Source organism: Asterias amurensis, chromosome 18, assembly GCF_032118995.1.
Source record: "Asterias amurensis chromosome 18, ASM3211899v1".
NCBI classification, from domain to species: Eukaryota; Metazoa; Echinodermata; class Asteroidea; order Forcipulatida; family Asteriidae; genus Asterias; species Asterias amurensis.
Genome location: NC_092665.1, coordinates 2,219,074 through 2,237,498, shown reverse-complemented (window position 1 = coordinate 2,237,498; position 18,425 = coordinate 2,219,074). Strand labels below are relative to the sequence as shown.

At 39.5% G+C, this 18,425-nt stretch overlaps 1 protein-coding gene across 7 annotated transcripts in view; it reads left to right on the top strand.

Moving 5' to 3' along the window:
- Positions 1-16,446, top strand: part of LOC139950490 (basement membrane-specific heparan sulfate proteoglycan core protein-like) — a 124,381-nt gene extending 107,935 nt beyond the window's left edge. For 6 of the 7 annotated variants that reach the window (XM_071949196.1, XM_071949193.1, XM_071949195.1 and 3 more), the window contains 10 exons: positions 48-143; positions 1,520-1,579; positions 6,928-7,149; positions 8,011-8,255; positions 8,668-8,836; positions 9,752-9,889; positions 10,548-10,708; positions 11,092-11,162; positions 11,965-12,149; positions 13,293-16,446. In XM_071949196.1, coding sequence (XP_071805297.1) covers positions 48-143; positions 1,520-1,579; positions 6,928-7,149; positions 8,011-8,255; positions 8,668-8,836; positions 9,752-9,889; positions 10,548-10,708; positions 11,092-11,162; positions 11,965-12,149; positions 13,293-13,459 — 1,514 coding nt within the window. In that variant the 3' untranslated portion in view covers positions 13,460-16,446. The remainder of the gene's footprint in view (positions 1-47; positions 144-1,519; positions 1,580-6,927; positions 7,150-8,010; positions 8,256-8,667; positions 8,837-9,751; positions 9,890-10,547; positions 10,709-11,091; positions 11,163-11,964; positions 12,150-13,292) is intronic. The other variant, XM_071949190.1, reaches the window with a different exon arrangement.
- Positions 16,447-18,425: the final 1,979 nt, after the last annotated feature.

Below are 18,425 nucleotides of genomic sequence, written 5' to 3'. Positions count from 1 at the left end.
TAAGGCCCTGACTGTTACTGACTTTCATTTGTTTGGTTGGTACTCAGGTCTGTGCAACTTGGGTTACTGTGAGGAGGACCCTGGACCTGTTGGTTACCGGTGCATCTGTCCACCAGGACGAAGCGGGAACCACTGTGAATTAGGTAAGAAATTAAAATTTAAAAAACGACAGTTTCATGAATCCTTGATAGAGATCAGATTTTTTTTTGATTATCTGGACATACTTGCTTAATTTGACTATCATAAATTGTATTAAATTTGCAAATATGTTGTTTAATTTGCAATTGTCATGCAAGTTATTTTAGTTTAAAGGGGTTGTGTGGCTATACATGGAATTATAAACTCTCACCCATCTACAGCACATATTAGATATGATGCAGGGCAGGGCCAGGCAGCAACTGTGATCATGATGGCACAAGTACAGCCCCTTTAAGTTAATTTAAAGGAAATGTTTTCAATTCATGCAGGAAACCGCTTTAAACTCTGTAAAATTTCTTTGTTTGATTCAAATTTGCATTATGGTTTATTATACACACAAACTTTCAGGCATGATAATCGACAAGTTTGCCTCATTTGCATATGAATGAATATTCAAATCAGAAATGCTTTGAAGGTTAATACCTTCCATAATTTAGCAATTTTTTAATCCTCAAATGCTGTTAAAAAGAAGACATTTCGGATATAAGCACTTTTTGGTGTGAGTTTTATTGATTGTTGGGCAATTCTTTTATTTAATTTAGCATGCAGGAATGATTTACAAGATTTGTTGTTACACCATTCAGAATTGTTTGCCACACAAATTTGCATAAGTCATGAATATGTAAATGTCTTGCTCTATTTTATGTTCACAGGACTGCAATCATTTGCATATTTTGCCCAAATAGGGATAATTCATTTGCATATTTGCCCAAATAGGGATAATTCATTCAGTGAAATTGTTGATGACTGTTTTTTATTTGTTTGCATGGATCGTCATTCATTTCTTTTTTTTTTATACAATTTTGTGCGAGCACAGTTTTATTAGTGTACATGTATCCACAAAGTTTAATTAACAAACATGTTCAGAAAGCTTGCTATGTGAACCAGAAACACCAGGGTTAACCCCTACTCTTCCATGATAAATGTTCTGGTTAAAGGCAGTTCGAATCCTATATTTGTGCCTTCAACATTTTCTCCTGAAAATTAAGTTAGAAAAACAAAACAATACAAGCATTTCTCGACGCATGGTGAATGGAGATAATTATAAACAAATGAATGAGCTCTAAGAGGTTTAATGACATTTTTTCATACATTTCTAACTTTATTTGAAAATTTTCCCCAGGTTAACCGGTACTTCGTACAATGTACATGAAATATTAATTATCTTGTTGAAAGCCTGTGTCAACTTTGACCCAGACTTACCACCGTTGTGGGAGAGTCCATTCTTTGGGAGGGGTGAATTCTCTCCTCAACGTGTCAGTTGAATGTAATTTAACCAGCACTGATATTTAACTGGTACTTTGCATGCTATGTTTACCAGTTGACGATGACAGCGATATCAACATGGGTAGTGGTCAGCACGGAGCTCAGGGAGACAATGGTATTTTTTTATAAAATTATTCCCAAAACATTTTCAAATTCTTGTTTGCTGCGCAACAGTAATCCCCTAAAAGTCAAATGGAACAGTCCAGAAGTAATGGCACAGTTGAGAATCAAACACTTCAAAGAAGGGTAGAGTTTGATAACTTTATATTTCTTTAACTAGATGAGAAACATCAAAAGAAATCAAGAACAAGTTTGAAAAGTTTTCCAATTTCCAATTTAAAAATCTGTACAAAAAAATACCTAAAACTTTTGAAGACATAATGATCTTTGATTAACACATTTTTTTTTTATCAAAACGCTCTACCTTTTTAGCAAGGGTTTCTTCTTAACTGTACATTGATGCGGAACAGTCCATTAATGAGTTATAGGGATGGGTGGTTTTGGCTGATTAGAACTATGCTAACTTGTGTGCAGCTCTTTCAACCCCTTAAAAAGTTTTTCATTTTAAATCACCCCTTGACTTTTATACCATCTCCCAAGTGCATTCCAACTTATTATTTTTGAATCAGCATTGCCCAAAGTTTACATTGAAGCATTTTTGTTGTCGTCAAAAGTCATTTGCCACTAAAATCACATTGAAATCAAATTCAAATCATTAAGTTCAAACAAATGCCTGACAAAAAACAAGTTTTCTCATTTTTGTTTGATTTGTTGTTACATTTATATAATCTATTAATAGTGTGTCTCTAATGAAAATTAACATTGATATAAACAACACTGATTAATTTTGGCAAATCTGTAACGTCTTTTCTAAAAACTAATTTTCTAAAACTCAGTCTTAAATTATGAATATTCGAGTGGCCATTATTTTTATTAGTTTTTTTCTGCACAAAAAATGGCGGCCAAATGTTTTCAATCCTGTATACATGTAGGACCTTTCAGAAGTTGACGCTCATCCTAGCAGAAAAATATCGTGCGAGCCAGCACGTCTTCTAGAATCAAACACGATTGTTGCAAATCAGGCCCATTTCACATGTTTCACTGCCAATCATAAATGAGGGGTTTCTTCACGCACTTTCACATCAAGATTATTATTTCCAGAAAGCTGATGTACGGCATTTGTGAAGCGTGAGAAAAAATAGCTATTGAGAACTCACCAACCAAAAGGACCCATGGTATAAAGTGCAAAACATACTTAATGGCCCCACGTTTTGGACCCTAGCAGAGTCTTTCTCAAAGGCTAAAATGACAACACAAATGTGTAAATAAGTCTACTGCTTCAGTTGAAAGCCAAGATTGTGGAAACATTGAAGAAGTTACAAGTAGTCTTACACTTTTAAAGGCAGTGGACACTATTGGTAATTACTCAAAAATAATTATTAGCATAAAATCTTTCTTGGTGACGAGTAATGGGGAGAGGTTGATGGTATAAAACATTGTGAGAAACGGCTCCCTTTGAAGTGCCATAGTTTTCGAGAAAGAAGTAATTTTTTCACGAATTTGATTTCGAGACCTCGGATTTAGAACTTGAGGTCTCGAAATCAACCATCTAAACACACACAACTTCGAGTGACCATGGTAATTTTTCTTTCATTATTATCTCGCAAGTTCGATGACCGATTGAGCTCAAATTTTCACAGGTTTGTTATTTTATGCATATGTTGAGATACACCAACTGTGAAGGCTAGTCGTTGACAATTACCATTAGTGTCCACTACCTTTAAAGGTGGTATAAGGGAAAGAGTTTTGTAAAAAACAAACTTCGCAGAAAACAAGGAGGGAAAATTCAGCTTTCAAAGTTTCAATATTTTTTTTTGTCAGAAGTCATTTTATGCCGTACATTATCTTCAACAGCAGCACAGCTGAAATATTTGCCATGGCTTGGTTTGTCCTAGTAAAAGGACAACAAAAAAGGCAATTTAGCAACATTTTGTAATTATTTGGTTAACGGTGTTGGCAAGTGTTTCATGCTATCTTAAGAAAGGACAATTGTTCCTCAGAAATGATCCCAACCAAGCTCTATAATAATGAAAACAATGGTTTACCTATTTTTCATAAATTTGTCAACCAAATGCCCCTCAAAATATTTCATTAGATGGTGAAGTTGAACAAAACCATTTTAAGATATTTTACCTGCTGTGAAATATTTGTCATCATTTGATAAAATTATTTCCTGTCACTCACTTTGCCAAAAAGTTCTTTAAAAGCCCTTCATAGAAATGCATGCTATATGATTTATGCTTCAATAGACTAGAGATTTAGTGTTTTTTCCTCTAGTAAACAATTTAATTTTCAAAGAAAATGCAAAACTATTTCGGCTTTTTCCCAAGCATTGAATAAGTAGAATGTATGTAGTGGTTATGCTATAGAATTGTCCGCATGAGTGTGGGTGTGTGTGTGTATAATAAGGAATATGGACCTTATGAATTGATGTCATCCAGCCACCATCTTGGAGGTAAAACGATGATGGAACAATCAAAGCGCACAGATTTGTCTGCGCGGTGCACAGGTTTGGCCAAGAACGGTTGTTTTTTTAACCTCTAGGTGAGGGCGTCCAACTGATATGACATCATGTGCATAAGGTCTAAACAAATATTGACTGCTTCAAGTGCTATCTATAGTTCAAACTACCACGCCCAAGGTGATCCTCTGCCCGTTCCGCCGAGGGAAAGTAGAAAGTGCCGAGGATCATAACGGGAGTCGTAGATTTAACCAAATCACGAGTAAAAGCAGTTACTATTTATTTCATAACACCCCAAAGATATACATGTACTGTGCCTATTGTCATGGTAATGTACCAAGAAGCTGCTGTTACTATGGGAATACATGAAGTACTCTTGTTGCACCACGGGTATAGTTCTTTGTGTTTGCTGCGTGTACATGTATAGCATGTTGAATTCGCGCGGCTTTCTAGTAAAACTAAGACATATCATGTGTTGTGCTCTAAACCAATCATATAGTCAAGATGTGACATGTGACGTATGCAGCTTGTACCTCGACAGCCTTAAGTGCAAGGGTTGTGTCTTGCGCCACCCTTTTGCCCGGTAGTCTGCGCATGGAGTGTTATTTTTCAGTTACTATCATCCAAGTATTGCCCGATTGCTCAGTACTTAACATTACATTCCAATAGCACTTCGCACTTATGACATCACTTTTGCTCAAAATGCCCAGTATTCCACGCTTCCGCAATCACCGCATCACCGACGCACCAAGCCGCACTTGCAGTATAGTCAGGACACGCGAGTAAGCATAGGACGCTTAGGCGTCAGTGAGATTTGATTCGTTGTTTGAGATCAGGGTACTTTGGTTCTAAAGTGCGGAGTGCTATTTGTATATTGTTAGTGATATAGATGGAAGAGTTGTTGCCTTGGGTGGTGGAGCCGGTAAAATATTTCATGTCGCTGCCCTTTGTTTTTTTAACATTTTGTTGCCAATCTAATTGCATTTTGACAAGAGAAATTTAGAGAGATCCTTGCCGAATTTCATGTGAACTGCTTACCACGGGAAGTCTGCGCTTAGTTAGAGCTTGTGACTTTGTTGGTTTGTTAAGAGGTATCAGTAGCCGTATCAGTAGCATTTCCATGAAATTGGACCATGTGCCCAGTTTCATAGTGCAGCTTCTTAAGCACAAGCAATTTGCTTAGCGGAAAATGTTAACCAGCCAAAATACCCTGCCATACTGTGTGACTGGTTCCCGCAATTTTTAATTCAGCAGAAAATGTTTTGGTTTTTAAAATTTGGCTTGAGCTGCGCTCCATGAAATTGGGAAATAATTTGTGCATAAAATGAAGTCTGGACTAGTAATGTGTGTCTAGGGAAATAAGTACTCGTTCGTTAAAGTGCATAATATTTGTTTATGACGAGAATAATTTCTGTGCTCCTGACGCCAGAGTTTCATCTTGGAAGTAACTTTTAAAAAATTGTTCTTTATTTGGGCTCTTAATGTTTTCAATAACTAAACAAAATGTTGATTTAACGTTATAAGTACAGCATTGAGTACAGTGTCCTCCCATAACAGTGGTCCCCATGCCACTAAAATGACAGTGAAAATATCTGAGGACCCGTCAAAATGTCCAACTAGTGTAAACAAAGCTCTGAAGTTTATACTTCCATGAACGACCACAGGGCTATCATAATCAGGGGAGATAGTGCCTTCTGCTCTACCGGCCAGGCTTCGAATTGATGATACCTAAGCCTACATTCGTATGGACTGTGAAAGGGGTAACCCTGTTTCAGCCCTAGGAGTAGGTGGCAACGGCCTCTGGAAAAAATAATTGTAGCCCACACCTTGAAGTGGCCTTCAGGCCTTGTGTGTCAGGCGACTTGCATTAAAAATATAAAAAAAAAAAAATAATAATAATAATAATAATAATAATAATAATCTTAGTACCCTTATAATAACCAGTTTTTATATCGCGCTTTTCACACCCGAAGGGCGTCTCAAAGCTCTTCCAACATTATTACCCCTGGTTACTGAGCCTTAATTCATTCCTTAAACCATCTCAGCTCCCTGGGGAGTACACAGCCGGTGCTGCGAGTTATCGCACTCCAAGCTAATCATTCACATAAACTATCTCTGCCCTCACAGGTACCCATTTACCCCTGTGTGAAGAGAAGCATGTAGTTAAGTGTCTTGCTCAGGGACAATGCCGAACCCACACTCTGCTGAACAGAATCACAAGAGTTTGAGTTTGGTGTTTAATCCGCTCGGCCATGACACCCTATCATGACAACAGTACCCCTTATAAAAGACAACCAATGCTGTACTTATTCTAATTCGGTGGACTTTAATTGCACCCTTATAACTTCTAAGTTGTTTCACCTTTATGCACGTTGGGGGATCTAACCGGTTTTGGCATGCACCACTTCTGCACGTCACAGCATGGTTTTTTTTTGCATGATAAATATATTAACAGCAAGGATGTAGTTTTTAAGGTGGGAGTGGCCTAGCTTGTACAAGGCCAAAACACTGCATCCCATTGGCCAATTGATTACTGTCAATCAAAACATGTCATCCAATCAGGTGCAAGAATCAATCCAAAACAGGATTTTTAATTTTTTAACAAAACAAAAAAAAACATTCATTTATAACAAACATGGTTGTTGAGTTGATTTGAAAAGCATCGTCGTTTCCTAAATCATTTCACATTGATTCATTTGTTCATTTTCATGATCAGAATTCGGTGAAACATCTGGCATTTTATCAATTGGCCAATCAAAATAAATGACACTCACACTGCATGGTAACCCCATTCCCATCCTCGGTGAATCCTAATTATGCACCTCCCATTGACCCCTTGACCTTTCCCCCCCCCCCATGGTGATGGCTATTTGGTAACACCATTTCTTTCTTAATAAACAGATGATCGCTTAACGCTTTGAAAAATCGAAAATCTCTCGTAGGTGCATCTGTTTATGAGCCGTCTTTCTCCGGTAACTCCTTCATTGCTTACCCCGGCCTTCAAGAGTCCCTTCGGAAAGTTCAGATTGCGATGATGTTCAAACCTACAACGACGGAAGACGGCATTCTTATGTTTAACGGACAGAATGCGAAGGGCAAAGGCGACTACATCACTTTGGTGGTCCGCAACGGACGTGTGGTGTTCCAGTATGACAGCGGAACAGGTTCAGTCTTATAAAATTGTGTCTTCTCCTTGTTTGTTTGTGTGTTTGTTTTGTTTGTTTGTTTGTTTGTTTGTTTGGATATGTTTCTTTAAAGGTACTACACGATTGGTAGACAAATAGTCGAAGACAGTGTTCATGGTTTTTTAGATCGACCATAAACATTTGAGCTTTCAGACTAAAATGAAAAAATGCTGTTATTAAACTTACCAATTCTGTAGAATTCAACAAATTTTATCAAGCTATAAGTACTACAAAGTTATTATGGTGGTAGATTTTCTCTTGCCCAAATACCTTTAAGAGTTAAAGGAACACGTTGCCTTGGATCGGTCGAGTTGGTCTTTGAAAAGCGTTTTTGACCGTTTATTATAAAATGCATATGGTTAGAAAGATGATGTAAAAGTAGAATACAATGATCTACACAAATATGCCTCGAAATTGCGTGGTTTTCTTTTTACCTCGTCCAATAACACGGTCGGCCATTTATGGGGGTCAAAATTTTGACCCCCATAAATGGCGGACCGTGATAGTTCGCGACGTAAAAAGAAAACCGTGCAATTTTGAGAGATACTTGTGTGGATCATTATATTCTACTTTTAAAACATCTTTCTAACCATATACGTTTCATAACAAACGGTTTCAAACGCTTTTTATAGACCAACTCGTCCGATCCAAGGCAACGTGTTCCTTTAATGTAACTTTATCACCCTTACTCAGGAGTGTGAGAGTAATGCAAACCAAGGTTGCATGTCATGTACCACAAATACTGGAGTAAGATCTCCAAACTTAGGAAAATGTCTGTTTACTCCAAAGTTGCTGTTCATCTCAGAATTATTTTAAGTTATTTTTTCAATTCTCCACCAGGACCTGCAATCATTGAGAGCACTAAGAACCTGACGGCCGGCCAATGGTACTCTCTTGTTGCTGAGCGTAACTCCAGAGAGGGCTCCCTCGTGATCGATTCTGGAGAGGCGGTGAAGGGTCGGTCTCCCGGATCGAGCCGTGGCTTGAACCTTAAGATGTTGATGTACCTTGGAGGGCTCGATCCCATGTACGAGGTGCCTGCCGACCTCGGAGTAGAAAAGGGCTTCAAGGGCTGTATTGCAGAGGTAAGAGTTGACCCTTAGTACTGTCTTTGGCGTACTTGCCCGGGCTTAAAGACACTGGACACTATTGGTTATTACTCAAAATAATAATTAGCCTAAAACCTTACTTGGAAACGAGTAATGGAGAGCTGTTGATAGTAAAAATCATTGTGAGAAACAGCTCCTCTGAAGTAACAGAGTTTACGAGAAAGAAGTAATTTTCCACGAATTTGATTTCGAGACTTCAGAATCCAGAGTTCGGAGGTTCAAATCCTGTTTCAATGTTTCTTTGTCCAACCCAAAATTATTAAAAATTTAGTTTCCCTTCGGTTTATTACTTGATATGAATTTTTTAAGACGACTCCCACTAATTTGCCACTAACTTTATACTCTGGATAACTGTTTTCATGATTTAATCTTTTTGTGATTTTTTCAGATTGAGATTGACGGAGCTGGTATTGGTCTGATCAGTGACGCTAAGGAGAATATTAACGTAGAGCAATGTATCGAGGAACAACTCTGCTCTCGTAACCAGTGCAAGAATGGAGCCACGTGTACCACGATGGACGATGAGTACTTGTGTACATGCCCACCAGAATACACAGGTATTTCCTTGTTTCAAAACCTTCAGTGAGGCGCTGTTAGGACAAGCTGCCATATTTTAATATTTCCATTGTTTAACCCGGAACCTGTCTCTCAGCTTATCAACTGGTCACCAAAACATGGAAGGAGAAACAGGGGAAGACAGAAGCTCAGCTATACAGATGTAGTTGCTAGGGACATCGGGGTGCTTCCAGTTAATCTTCCCAACCTAATGCGAGATAGACAGGGATCGGCGAACCTCGGTCAACTAGAGAGAGAGAGAGAGAGAGATTGTCTAACCCTTTGGTGCACAAGGCGGTCGCTTATGACCACCAAGAACACGTTAAATTGGACTTTTATAATAGTCATAACTTTAAAACTACAATTCCCATAAATATCGCTATCATTCGGTTGTTTAGAGCCATTGTTGAGCTGTCAACAGTTGCTTTTTACAAAATGAATCTGTGCGCCAAAGAAAGGGTTAACCACGTCCAACCCACTGGTCGGCTTGTATGCCATGATATCCTAAGCGGGACCATACCACACACCCTAGAAGGGGTGTCAATCAACAGGGGTCAGTAATTTGGTTAGGAGGGGACAGGACAAAACCCTGCCATCATTCTTTGTGGACAAAATCCTCAGAAAAAAATTGTTCCAGTATGAACTTCCTAATCAGTCGGCTTTCAGACTGAAATTAAACAATCATGTTTTTCATCCTAGCCAATGGGAGACTTTTAGACGGTCCTATTTCACAATAGTGCGCAAGCTCAGACCTATGTACTCGCGCAATACTGAGCATGCGCGCACACGCTCAGAGCCGTAAAAAAGGACCATTATGTCTGTTGCTGCCAGCGTCTCAAAAGTCTCCTACTCTGTATACTACCTTTTAAGTCATGATGTCAACTTTAAAGTTCCATCTTCTTGTTACTTGTCCCAAGGTCGTCACTGCGAGACCGAAGTAGGACCATGTCACGTTGATCAGCCGTGTCAGAACGGAGGAAGCTGCGACCCCATGGGTGGCGACGAGTATCGCTGTCTCTGCCCTCAAGGATTCACTGGTGACCACTGTGAGATAGGTGAGTAAAATCGGGACAGTGTAAATAATAACAAATTCTTATAAAGCGCATTTCACAATAACCGTCTCAATGCGCTTTAGATTAGTGCTCAGCTGTCGATTTCACCAAACTCTTCTTAACATTAGGATTAATCTTAGGACTTACATGTTGGACGAGTTAAGTTCTGTATCCATAGACGTTAGGACGAATTGAACCCATCCTAAGTAAGGGAGGATTACTCGTCTTAACTCGAGACAGGATTAATCCTTGCGTTTTTGTGAAATCAGCTGCTGGTCATTTGGCCAATAACATTCCTTAAATCTTTCTCAGCTCCATGGGGAGTTTACAACTCGGGCAACCTAAGCACTTCGAAGGCTTTTACATACACAATGTCAACCTCTGCCCTCACAGGTACCCATTTATACCCCTTGGTGAAGAGAAGCAGTTATAGTAAAGTAACTTGCTCAAGGACATAAGTATCACGACTGGGACCCGAACCGTCAAACTCCGATGACTCAACAACCAGAACTTGAATTAGATGTTCTTAACCACTCGGCCATGACACCCTACAACACCCTTGTGTCACAAATGTGTTGAGAAACATTATATAGGGTCATACTGAGTAAAGTTCACAGTTCATGGTCAATGATAACTTTCATGTGTCTGTTAAACACTACAGCCGAGACGTTTGACTACAGCGCAAGTTTCACCGGTAACAGCTATGTCAAACTACCAGGCAGCATCATTCCAAGGGAACGAGGGAGCAGTACGTCAAAGGAGACGATTAACTTTGTTTTCTCCACCCTCTCATCAAATGGTATCCTCCTGTGGCAGGGAGTGGTAAGTTCCATTTCATCACGGGGAAGGTCGTTTTCTAACCATGATTTCGGTTTATGCTTTAAGTTCTCCCATGTAATAGGAGACTTTGAAACGCTAGGTGGCAGCAGACTTACCAGGTAAATTTCCATTGTTTACGTAGTTCTGAACCTGCGCACATTACCGAGAACAATGGATTTTACCTGGTAAGTCTGCTGCCACCAAGAGTCCCAAAAGTCTCCCATTAAACTTTTAATGTGCAAGCTCACGAATGTTACTGTTGGGCAAAACGAGGGAACGTACCGCTTTTCTAATGCAGCGGATGGTGGCATATGGCTTACTGCTAGTAATAGTTTTATATTTATAGTTAATATATTTTGAAACACTGTTTTTTTTTCTGAATCCAGGGAGAAGGCCAGAGCGGAGCAATGCATGATTTCATCTCAGTTGGTCTGATTAACGGTACTCTAGTGTTTGGGTAAGTCACTTCTGAAAAGTCCAGTATACAAATATTAGATGTGGTACATGGTTGGTAATGATTGACTAACAAATTATAATAATAGCTAGTGTGACACTCATGGTGCACAAACATTATTACCCAGCAGCCTGTTTCACGAAACACTAGGATTAATCCTACCTCGAGTTAGGACGAGTAACCCGTCTGAACTTAAAATGGGTTCAATGCGTCCTAGCGTCTTTGGATACAGAACTTTACTCATCCTAAGTCCTAAGATTAATCCTAAGTTAGGAGGAGTTCGGTGAAATTGACGGCTGGTCACTTGGTCATTTATTTCATTCCTGAAACCTTGGGAGTATACAGCCTGGGCTGCCAAGTTTTTAGCGCACTAAGCTAAATCAATCGCAAGAACCATCTCTGGCCTCACAGGTACCCATTTACTGCTGGGTGAAGAGAAGCAATTATAGTTAGTGCCCTCAAGACAAAAGTGTCATGAAAGGTTTGACCCCACACCCTGATGACCTACCCACCAGAACTTGGTGTTCCAGCTTATTTTAAAGCGCACCTTTGTGGAAACCAGTCTATAATCCCGGCAAAAATGCTTGGGCAACCCATTCGCAATGTTACAATATACAATCCCTGTCCACTTCCCCCCCTGACAATAAACAACCTCTCCCCCGTCCCCCCCGCTCAATGTTGATGGGATTTCAGCAGACCACGCAATGAGAGCCAACATTGAACAGGGGCCCAAGGAGTTATGGCTGGGATTGTAGCTTAAGTGTTGACAATCAAATGTTGTTATAATTTTGTCTATCATTAACAGATACCAACTGGGGAGTGGAGAGGCCAGCATCAGGTCAAAGGTCAAGGTCAATGATGGACTGAAGCATAACGTTACAGTTCACAGACGTGGACGTGAAGGAACCGTCATCGTAGACGATGATGAGATTAGCGGCCAGTCGGCTGGATTCCTGCAGATGCTGAACGTGAAAGGCAGTGTCTATCTAGGTAAGAATAGTCTTTGAACTTTGCTCTTGAAGGGGCACAGCAATTTTCCTCTTGAAGGGGCACAGCAGTTTTCCTCTCGAAGGGGCACAGCAATTTTCCTCTTGCAGGGGCACAGCAATTTTCCTCTTGAAGGGGTACAGCAATTTTCCTCTTGAAGGGGCACAGCAATTTTCCTCTTGAAGGGGCACAGCAGTTTTCCTCTTGAAGGGGCACAGCAGTTTTCCTCTCGAAGGGGCACAGCAATTTTCCTCTTGAAGGGGCACAGCAATTTTCCTCTTGAAGGGGCACAGCAATTTTTCCTCTTGAAGGGGCACAGCTGTTTTCCTCTGGAAGGGGCACAGCAATTTTCCTCTTGAAGGGGCACAGCAGTTTTCCTCTTGAAGGGGCACAGCAGTTTTCCTCTTGAAGGGGCACAGCAATTTTCCTCTTAAAGGGGCACAGCAGTTTTCCTCTTGAAGGGGCAGAGCAGTTGTCCTCTGGAAGGGGCACAGCAATTTTCCTCTTGAAGGGGCACAGCAGTTTTCCTCTTGAAGGGGCACAGCAGTTTTCCTCTTGAAGGGGCACAGCAATTTTCCTCTTAAAGGGGCACAGCAGTTTTCCTCTTGAAGGGGCAGAGCAGTTGTCCTCTGGAAAGGGGCACCTCTATGAGGAGAATGTAATTGTGTATTGGAACCTTGCAAAGGGCACCATGGCAAAAGCACTGGGCACCACGGCAATTGCTGTGGGTGTTGTGGGTTGATTGGAGGCCTATAAGAATGAACGAAGGAATATTGGGTGTCTCGGCGTGAAATCAGGTTTTGTGTTCGCATACGTACACTCTTGCTTTGCTGAGATGTAGAACAAAGAGCCTAACTAGATGACGATACTTATTCTAGTAAGTGTGAAATCAGTGGTTAGCTTGGTAGGATTCGAACCCATGCACAACCTTGTGATTGCAAGTCTTGCAAGTCGTGGGATACAAAGGCCCTCAGGCCATTCTTAACCGAAATGACACTCACCCTGGGCATTATGGTCTACATACAAGTGTGTATATATGTAGCGCCTTGGGTACCATGTTGGAAGATAAGTGCGCTATATAAGACTATTATTACATAATAATCTCCCTAGGTTACAAAATTGTCAACTCTTTTTTTGTTCCAACAGGTGGCGCCCCAGATGCAATGAAACTCACTGGGAAGAAATACTCCAATGGAATAGAGGGTTGCATTTCTGATCTACGAATCACCAAGGAAGGCTACGATGCCGTCATGCACGTCAATCTCTGGGAGTCGTCGCTAGACGCAGTCAACGTTCTCAACTGTGTCAATTGATTTGTAGCCGTTGTTCCTGTTTTGTAACCGTATGCTTTCTACTTTTAAAAACTAGAAGAAGAAAACAAAACTGTTAGCGTTTTTGTTTGATGTACCAGTTTATGTCAGGATTTATGATCAGAGCAAAACAAATATAGACATGGAGTCAGTTTTTGTTTGTGTTAATTTCTGCAATTTTGTCTTCATTGACTTATACAGATGCATTGATATTGGTGGCGTTTTAATTGGTCATTAATAACTTCATTCAAATGCAATAGCCATGCCATGAGAAAATTTTTGAAAATAGTGTCAATCGCTTGTTGGCGTTTGTTGCATAAAAACGGCTGATGTCTGATGTCCCATCATGCATAATTGGTGTAAAAACGGATTGAGAAGAGTCTAACTTTGATTATGCACAAAAGAGATAACAGTGAGACAGTAGAATGTAGTCTCCCTTCCAGCTTTCATTCAGTATGGTGCTATTTTTTAAAGTTAAAAGTTAAAACAGCTCATCACAAATTTTTTTTAAAAACTAAAGACGGGAACATCTTGCAAGGTACTAAATCGTTGGTTCATCTTTTTGTGAATCATGATGTGTGATTGGTCATTTTTGAATCAAACAATCAATTTGATTGGTTGGTCTTGACTTTATATGTTAACTTATTTTATATCACTCCTGTACAGGGTGTTTTTTAATGGTTTGGGGTTAGATATTTTCTTTGTATTTTTTATCACAATAAACACTTAAAGAACTCTTGGATCTTATCGGGGAAGTGAAGATATGTAGAAGTGTCTGTGGAAATTCAGAAAGTATGGATGTCATAATTTACCCAATAATTTCTGTTGTGGTTTATTACTTGATATTTTCAGATGAAAAAGTTGCATCCCTTTTATAAAGGAACATGTTGCCTTGGATCGGTCGAGTTGGTTTTTTGAAAAGCATTTGTAATTTTTGACTCCCGTAAATGGCCGACCGTGTTAGTTCGCAAAGTAAAAGGAAAACCACGCAATTTCTAACCATATGCATTTTGTAACAAACGGTTACAAACGCTTTTTATGGACCAACTCGTCCGATCCAAGGCAACGTGTTCCTTTAAGGTGATCCCTCTACTGCCTAATACCGGGCTGTATCATAAACTTGGGTGTGATCCCTGGCTTTGATGGCAGTTACAGATCAAATAGCTTCTGACTGGCACCCCTGAACAAAGTTATTAACAAAATTGGGAGACCACCAACTTTTAGGGCAAGATAGCTCAGTTGCTAGAGCACTGGCATGTTAGCCCAGAGGGTACCTGGCCCAAGTCCAGCTCTAGTCAATATTCTTTGTTAAAACGAAAATAGTTTTATGGTTGATGAGTAGACTTGTTGCAAGTCCTTAGTCACACACATCAGGGGAGTATTTTCCTAAACTTGCACGAATTCTATTGACGAAAATTATATCGTTGTTCTCTGTCTTTACTTTTCAACGATTAATCCAAGAGTTTCTATGTCTTAATTTAGTAATACATATTTTATATTCATTAAAGAGACGAGAGGAAAGTGTTAGCTGTTTGTAGTACCTATTAATTATGGTGGTAAAGAAAAAAAGTAGTTGCACCGTTTCAGCATATTGTGGGGGTCTGTAGGTGTTTAATTTTGCTGATTTTTGTAGCTGTGAAAACTTGTTTTTGTGAAAATGCATGTATGAATTTTTCAAATGTCTCTGAAGATTTTTCAGTTAAGATTTATCCTTGAAAGGATTTCACTGAAATTGCGAAAAATTTGTTTTTATTTTTCAATAGACCCACGTGCATTGGGCGACATTGCTGAGGCCAAACAAATGTGCACGCGCATTTACGCGTTGCGCACAACTTTCATCCAATGGTAAATGACCTAGTTGAGGGCGCTGTTTCAGGCTTGTGATGTCATTTGCAAGTGGTTTATTCAAAATGGTGCTCAGTGACGTTTATTGTAAATTATAAAACTTGATTGAAATGGTTTTGCTGCATGTACGTATATATCATTTTAGACTAGTTGATTACGTCGTAATTAACCCCCGTTTGTCAGAATGGAACCTTCTAGCTGCATACTAATCATACACACTGGTGCAGACTATTATATGTACAGAGGGGTGCCAACCTTGTCAGCTACCATCTGTAAAATGTATAACCGAGTGATAAAGTATAGCTAGAGAAGTTATTTTTTGAAGGTTTAAAAAAAAATATTTATACGGGGTTTTTAAATGTGGGTTGTATGAGCCCCTTCTCTAATGGTGCTGTGCACATAATTTTTTTTATGTAAACTTTTCCTATACAAAGGCGCCTAATATTTATTGCCTGTAGTTTTTAGTTGTAATTATAAATAGTACTATCATAATATGGCAGAGTATAATGAAGTAGACCATAACTAAAAAACATCTAAGCTAATGCCTCCTTGCACCACTTTAAAATTGTAGCTTTATGGCCCATTGTTTTCCCCGCACAATCTCAAAAACATGAGCATTCGTTTGGCTTACAGTAAGCCTACAGAATGAGTAGACCAACGTGGTGCTGCCACCAGCTTGGTCATGTTCCCTGTATATCATTGACAGTATGGGATGATGATAATCCCTGTACAAAAAAGGAACCGGACTATCTTTCCTTCCAGTCTCGGTTTAGTTTGGGGAAATCCAAGATGGCCAAATCATGAAACTGGTTCCTACTGGAAGACCATTTAAGTCATGAAACTGGTTCCTACTGGAAGACCATTTAAATTGAATTAAATTTCTCATTATAGTTCAATATTTGTTTAATAATAAATAAAATAATATAGGTTTTTTTAGGCGATTCTGCACCATGTCTTAACCCCATTGTGAGTAACTGTAATTTTACTTGGGAGAAAAAAATACTAGAAAAAAACAGTCATTAAGGAATGAAGACTTCAGGCTTCAAAAAGCCAATGATGAAATTGTGATATCGTGATTAGTATACTGTGAATGAGTAACATAAATAAACAAAACTGCTATGATAAAGTAAAGTCAAAATCTGGAATTAATTGTCAACTGGCTTCGTTTGTTAAGTTCGCGGTCTGTTCATATCTTTCCATGATACCCTGCAATACTCTATAGTCCCTAAGACTTGTTTTCAAGAGAGACCTACATTCCGTTTCATTTTCTGGCGGCAATATTCTACAATGGTCATGTGTCACCATTTCCACATGAAATCCAGAGTTATTCAATTAACAAGATACCAGCTGAAGAAGTTTTGAGATGTGCCCCTTTATTCATATATAAAAATTAAAATAAAAAAAAACAAAAAACAAAACGGAAATGCAATCCCCCTGTTAACTGTTTTCATGGGTCTTGCAGTCTATGGGTGCGTTCGATTAGCTTCCCTGGGTCGACCCTGGTGTGCTCACTCGGGGAGCCCCTGACAAGAGCTAATCCAACGATCACACTCGCCCCCCCCCCCCCCCCCCCCCCCCCCTCGTGGTGACATTATGCACCACGGGCCAGCCCCAAGTGACCCGCTCCACAAGCAGGGCACTAGGGGCTGTCCCGGGTGAGCCCCTGGAATGACGTCAAAGCTATTCGAACGCACCGGGGACAGATCGGGGTCGACCCAGGGAAGCTAATCGAACGCACCCAGAGTCTGCTGCTGCTGCAAAGAAGACGAAAGTGTCATGTAAAACAAAGTGGGATGCTAGGAAACGTCTGGTATTGCTTTTAAACATCCCACAGATGACGTCACTTTTACAAACGCCGTCAACGGCAGGTAGCTAAAAAAAAAGCCAGAAAAAGCCTGCTAAGCACAGACCAATCTTACTTAGCGGAACCGGGTTTACCAGGGCATGGCCCATAGTTTATGCTTGCTCGGCAACAAATAATTTGCTTTCCGTCTTTTATGGTAGATTCTCAAAAAAATTATTAGCATAAAACCTTACTTGGGAGAGAATGATAGTATAAAACATTGTAAGAAACGCCTCCCTCTGAAGTGAAGTTGTTTTCGAGAAAGAAGTAATTTTCAACGAATTTGATTTCGAGACCTCAGATTTAGAATTTGAGGTCTCGAAATCAAGCATCTGAACGCACACAACTTCGTGTGACAAGGGTGTTTTTTCTTTCATTATTATCTCGCAAAGTCGACGACTGATTGAGCTCAAACTTTCACAGCTTTGTTATTTTATGCATGTTGAGATACACCAAGTAAGAAGACTGGTCATTGACAATCAATTACCAATAGTGTCAAATGTCTTTAACAAAAAAGTTTCCAAGAGTTTTTTTTAATTAAGTAACTTGTATTTGCGGCCAATAGATGTTTTTTTCCACCAGAAATGAAAGGCATGATGACTTGCCACAGCATTTAGGCACAAAGAGAAGTTTCATATTGTGAGATATTATTATCCTATTTCCATCAATACAGTTTCTTTTGCAGTTTTTTGTTATTGAGGCTCAAAGAAAGTAAACAAAAATGTTATTTAATTAATGTTCTCATAAAATTTAGGAAAATTACCATATTATTATTTGTTTAATAGATGCTGTAAAAACCGTATTTATAATGCGTCTTTTTTCAAAATGATAAAAAGCGCTAAGTATTTCCTGCAGGGTCATGATGTGTAGGTGAGTTGAACGAAGTTTTGTACGATCTGAATAAGGGACGTCTGAATAAGAGACTACCCTTTTTTATGGAGTGCGCCCTCTGTCGTTCAGTTTTAGGTAGGCAGTGAAAGGGGGAATTTTGAACGTTGTCGAGTCGTTGGTCACGTTGATATTTTCACCTGTAAAATGTCTCCTAAGCCCACCCATAGGCTTCGTATCAATGTGGCGGTTCGTCAGAGGATGACCGGAGATATCAAGGTATGTTTTAGAGTGATATATAGGGGAAAACGCATTTCCTGACACCGTATTATGTTTATGTTTGCGTCACCATGCTGCATGCATGTTTATAAAGATAATCCCCCTTTCGGTATGACCACCATGGAGGAAGAAACTGACTATTGTTTTCTTCATTCATGCCATTCGATGAAATAT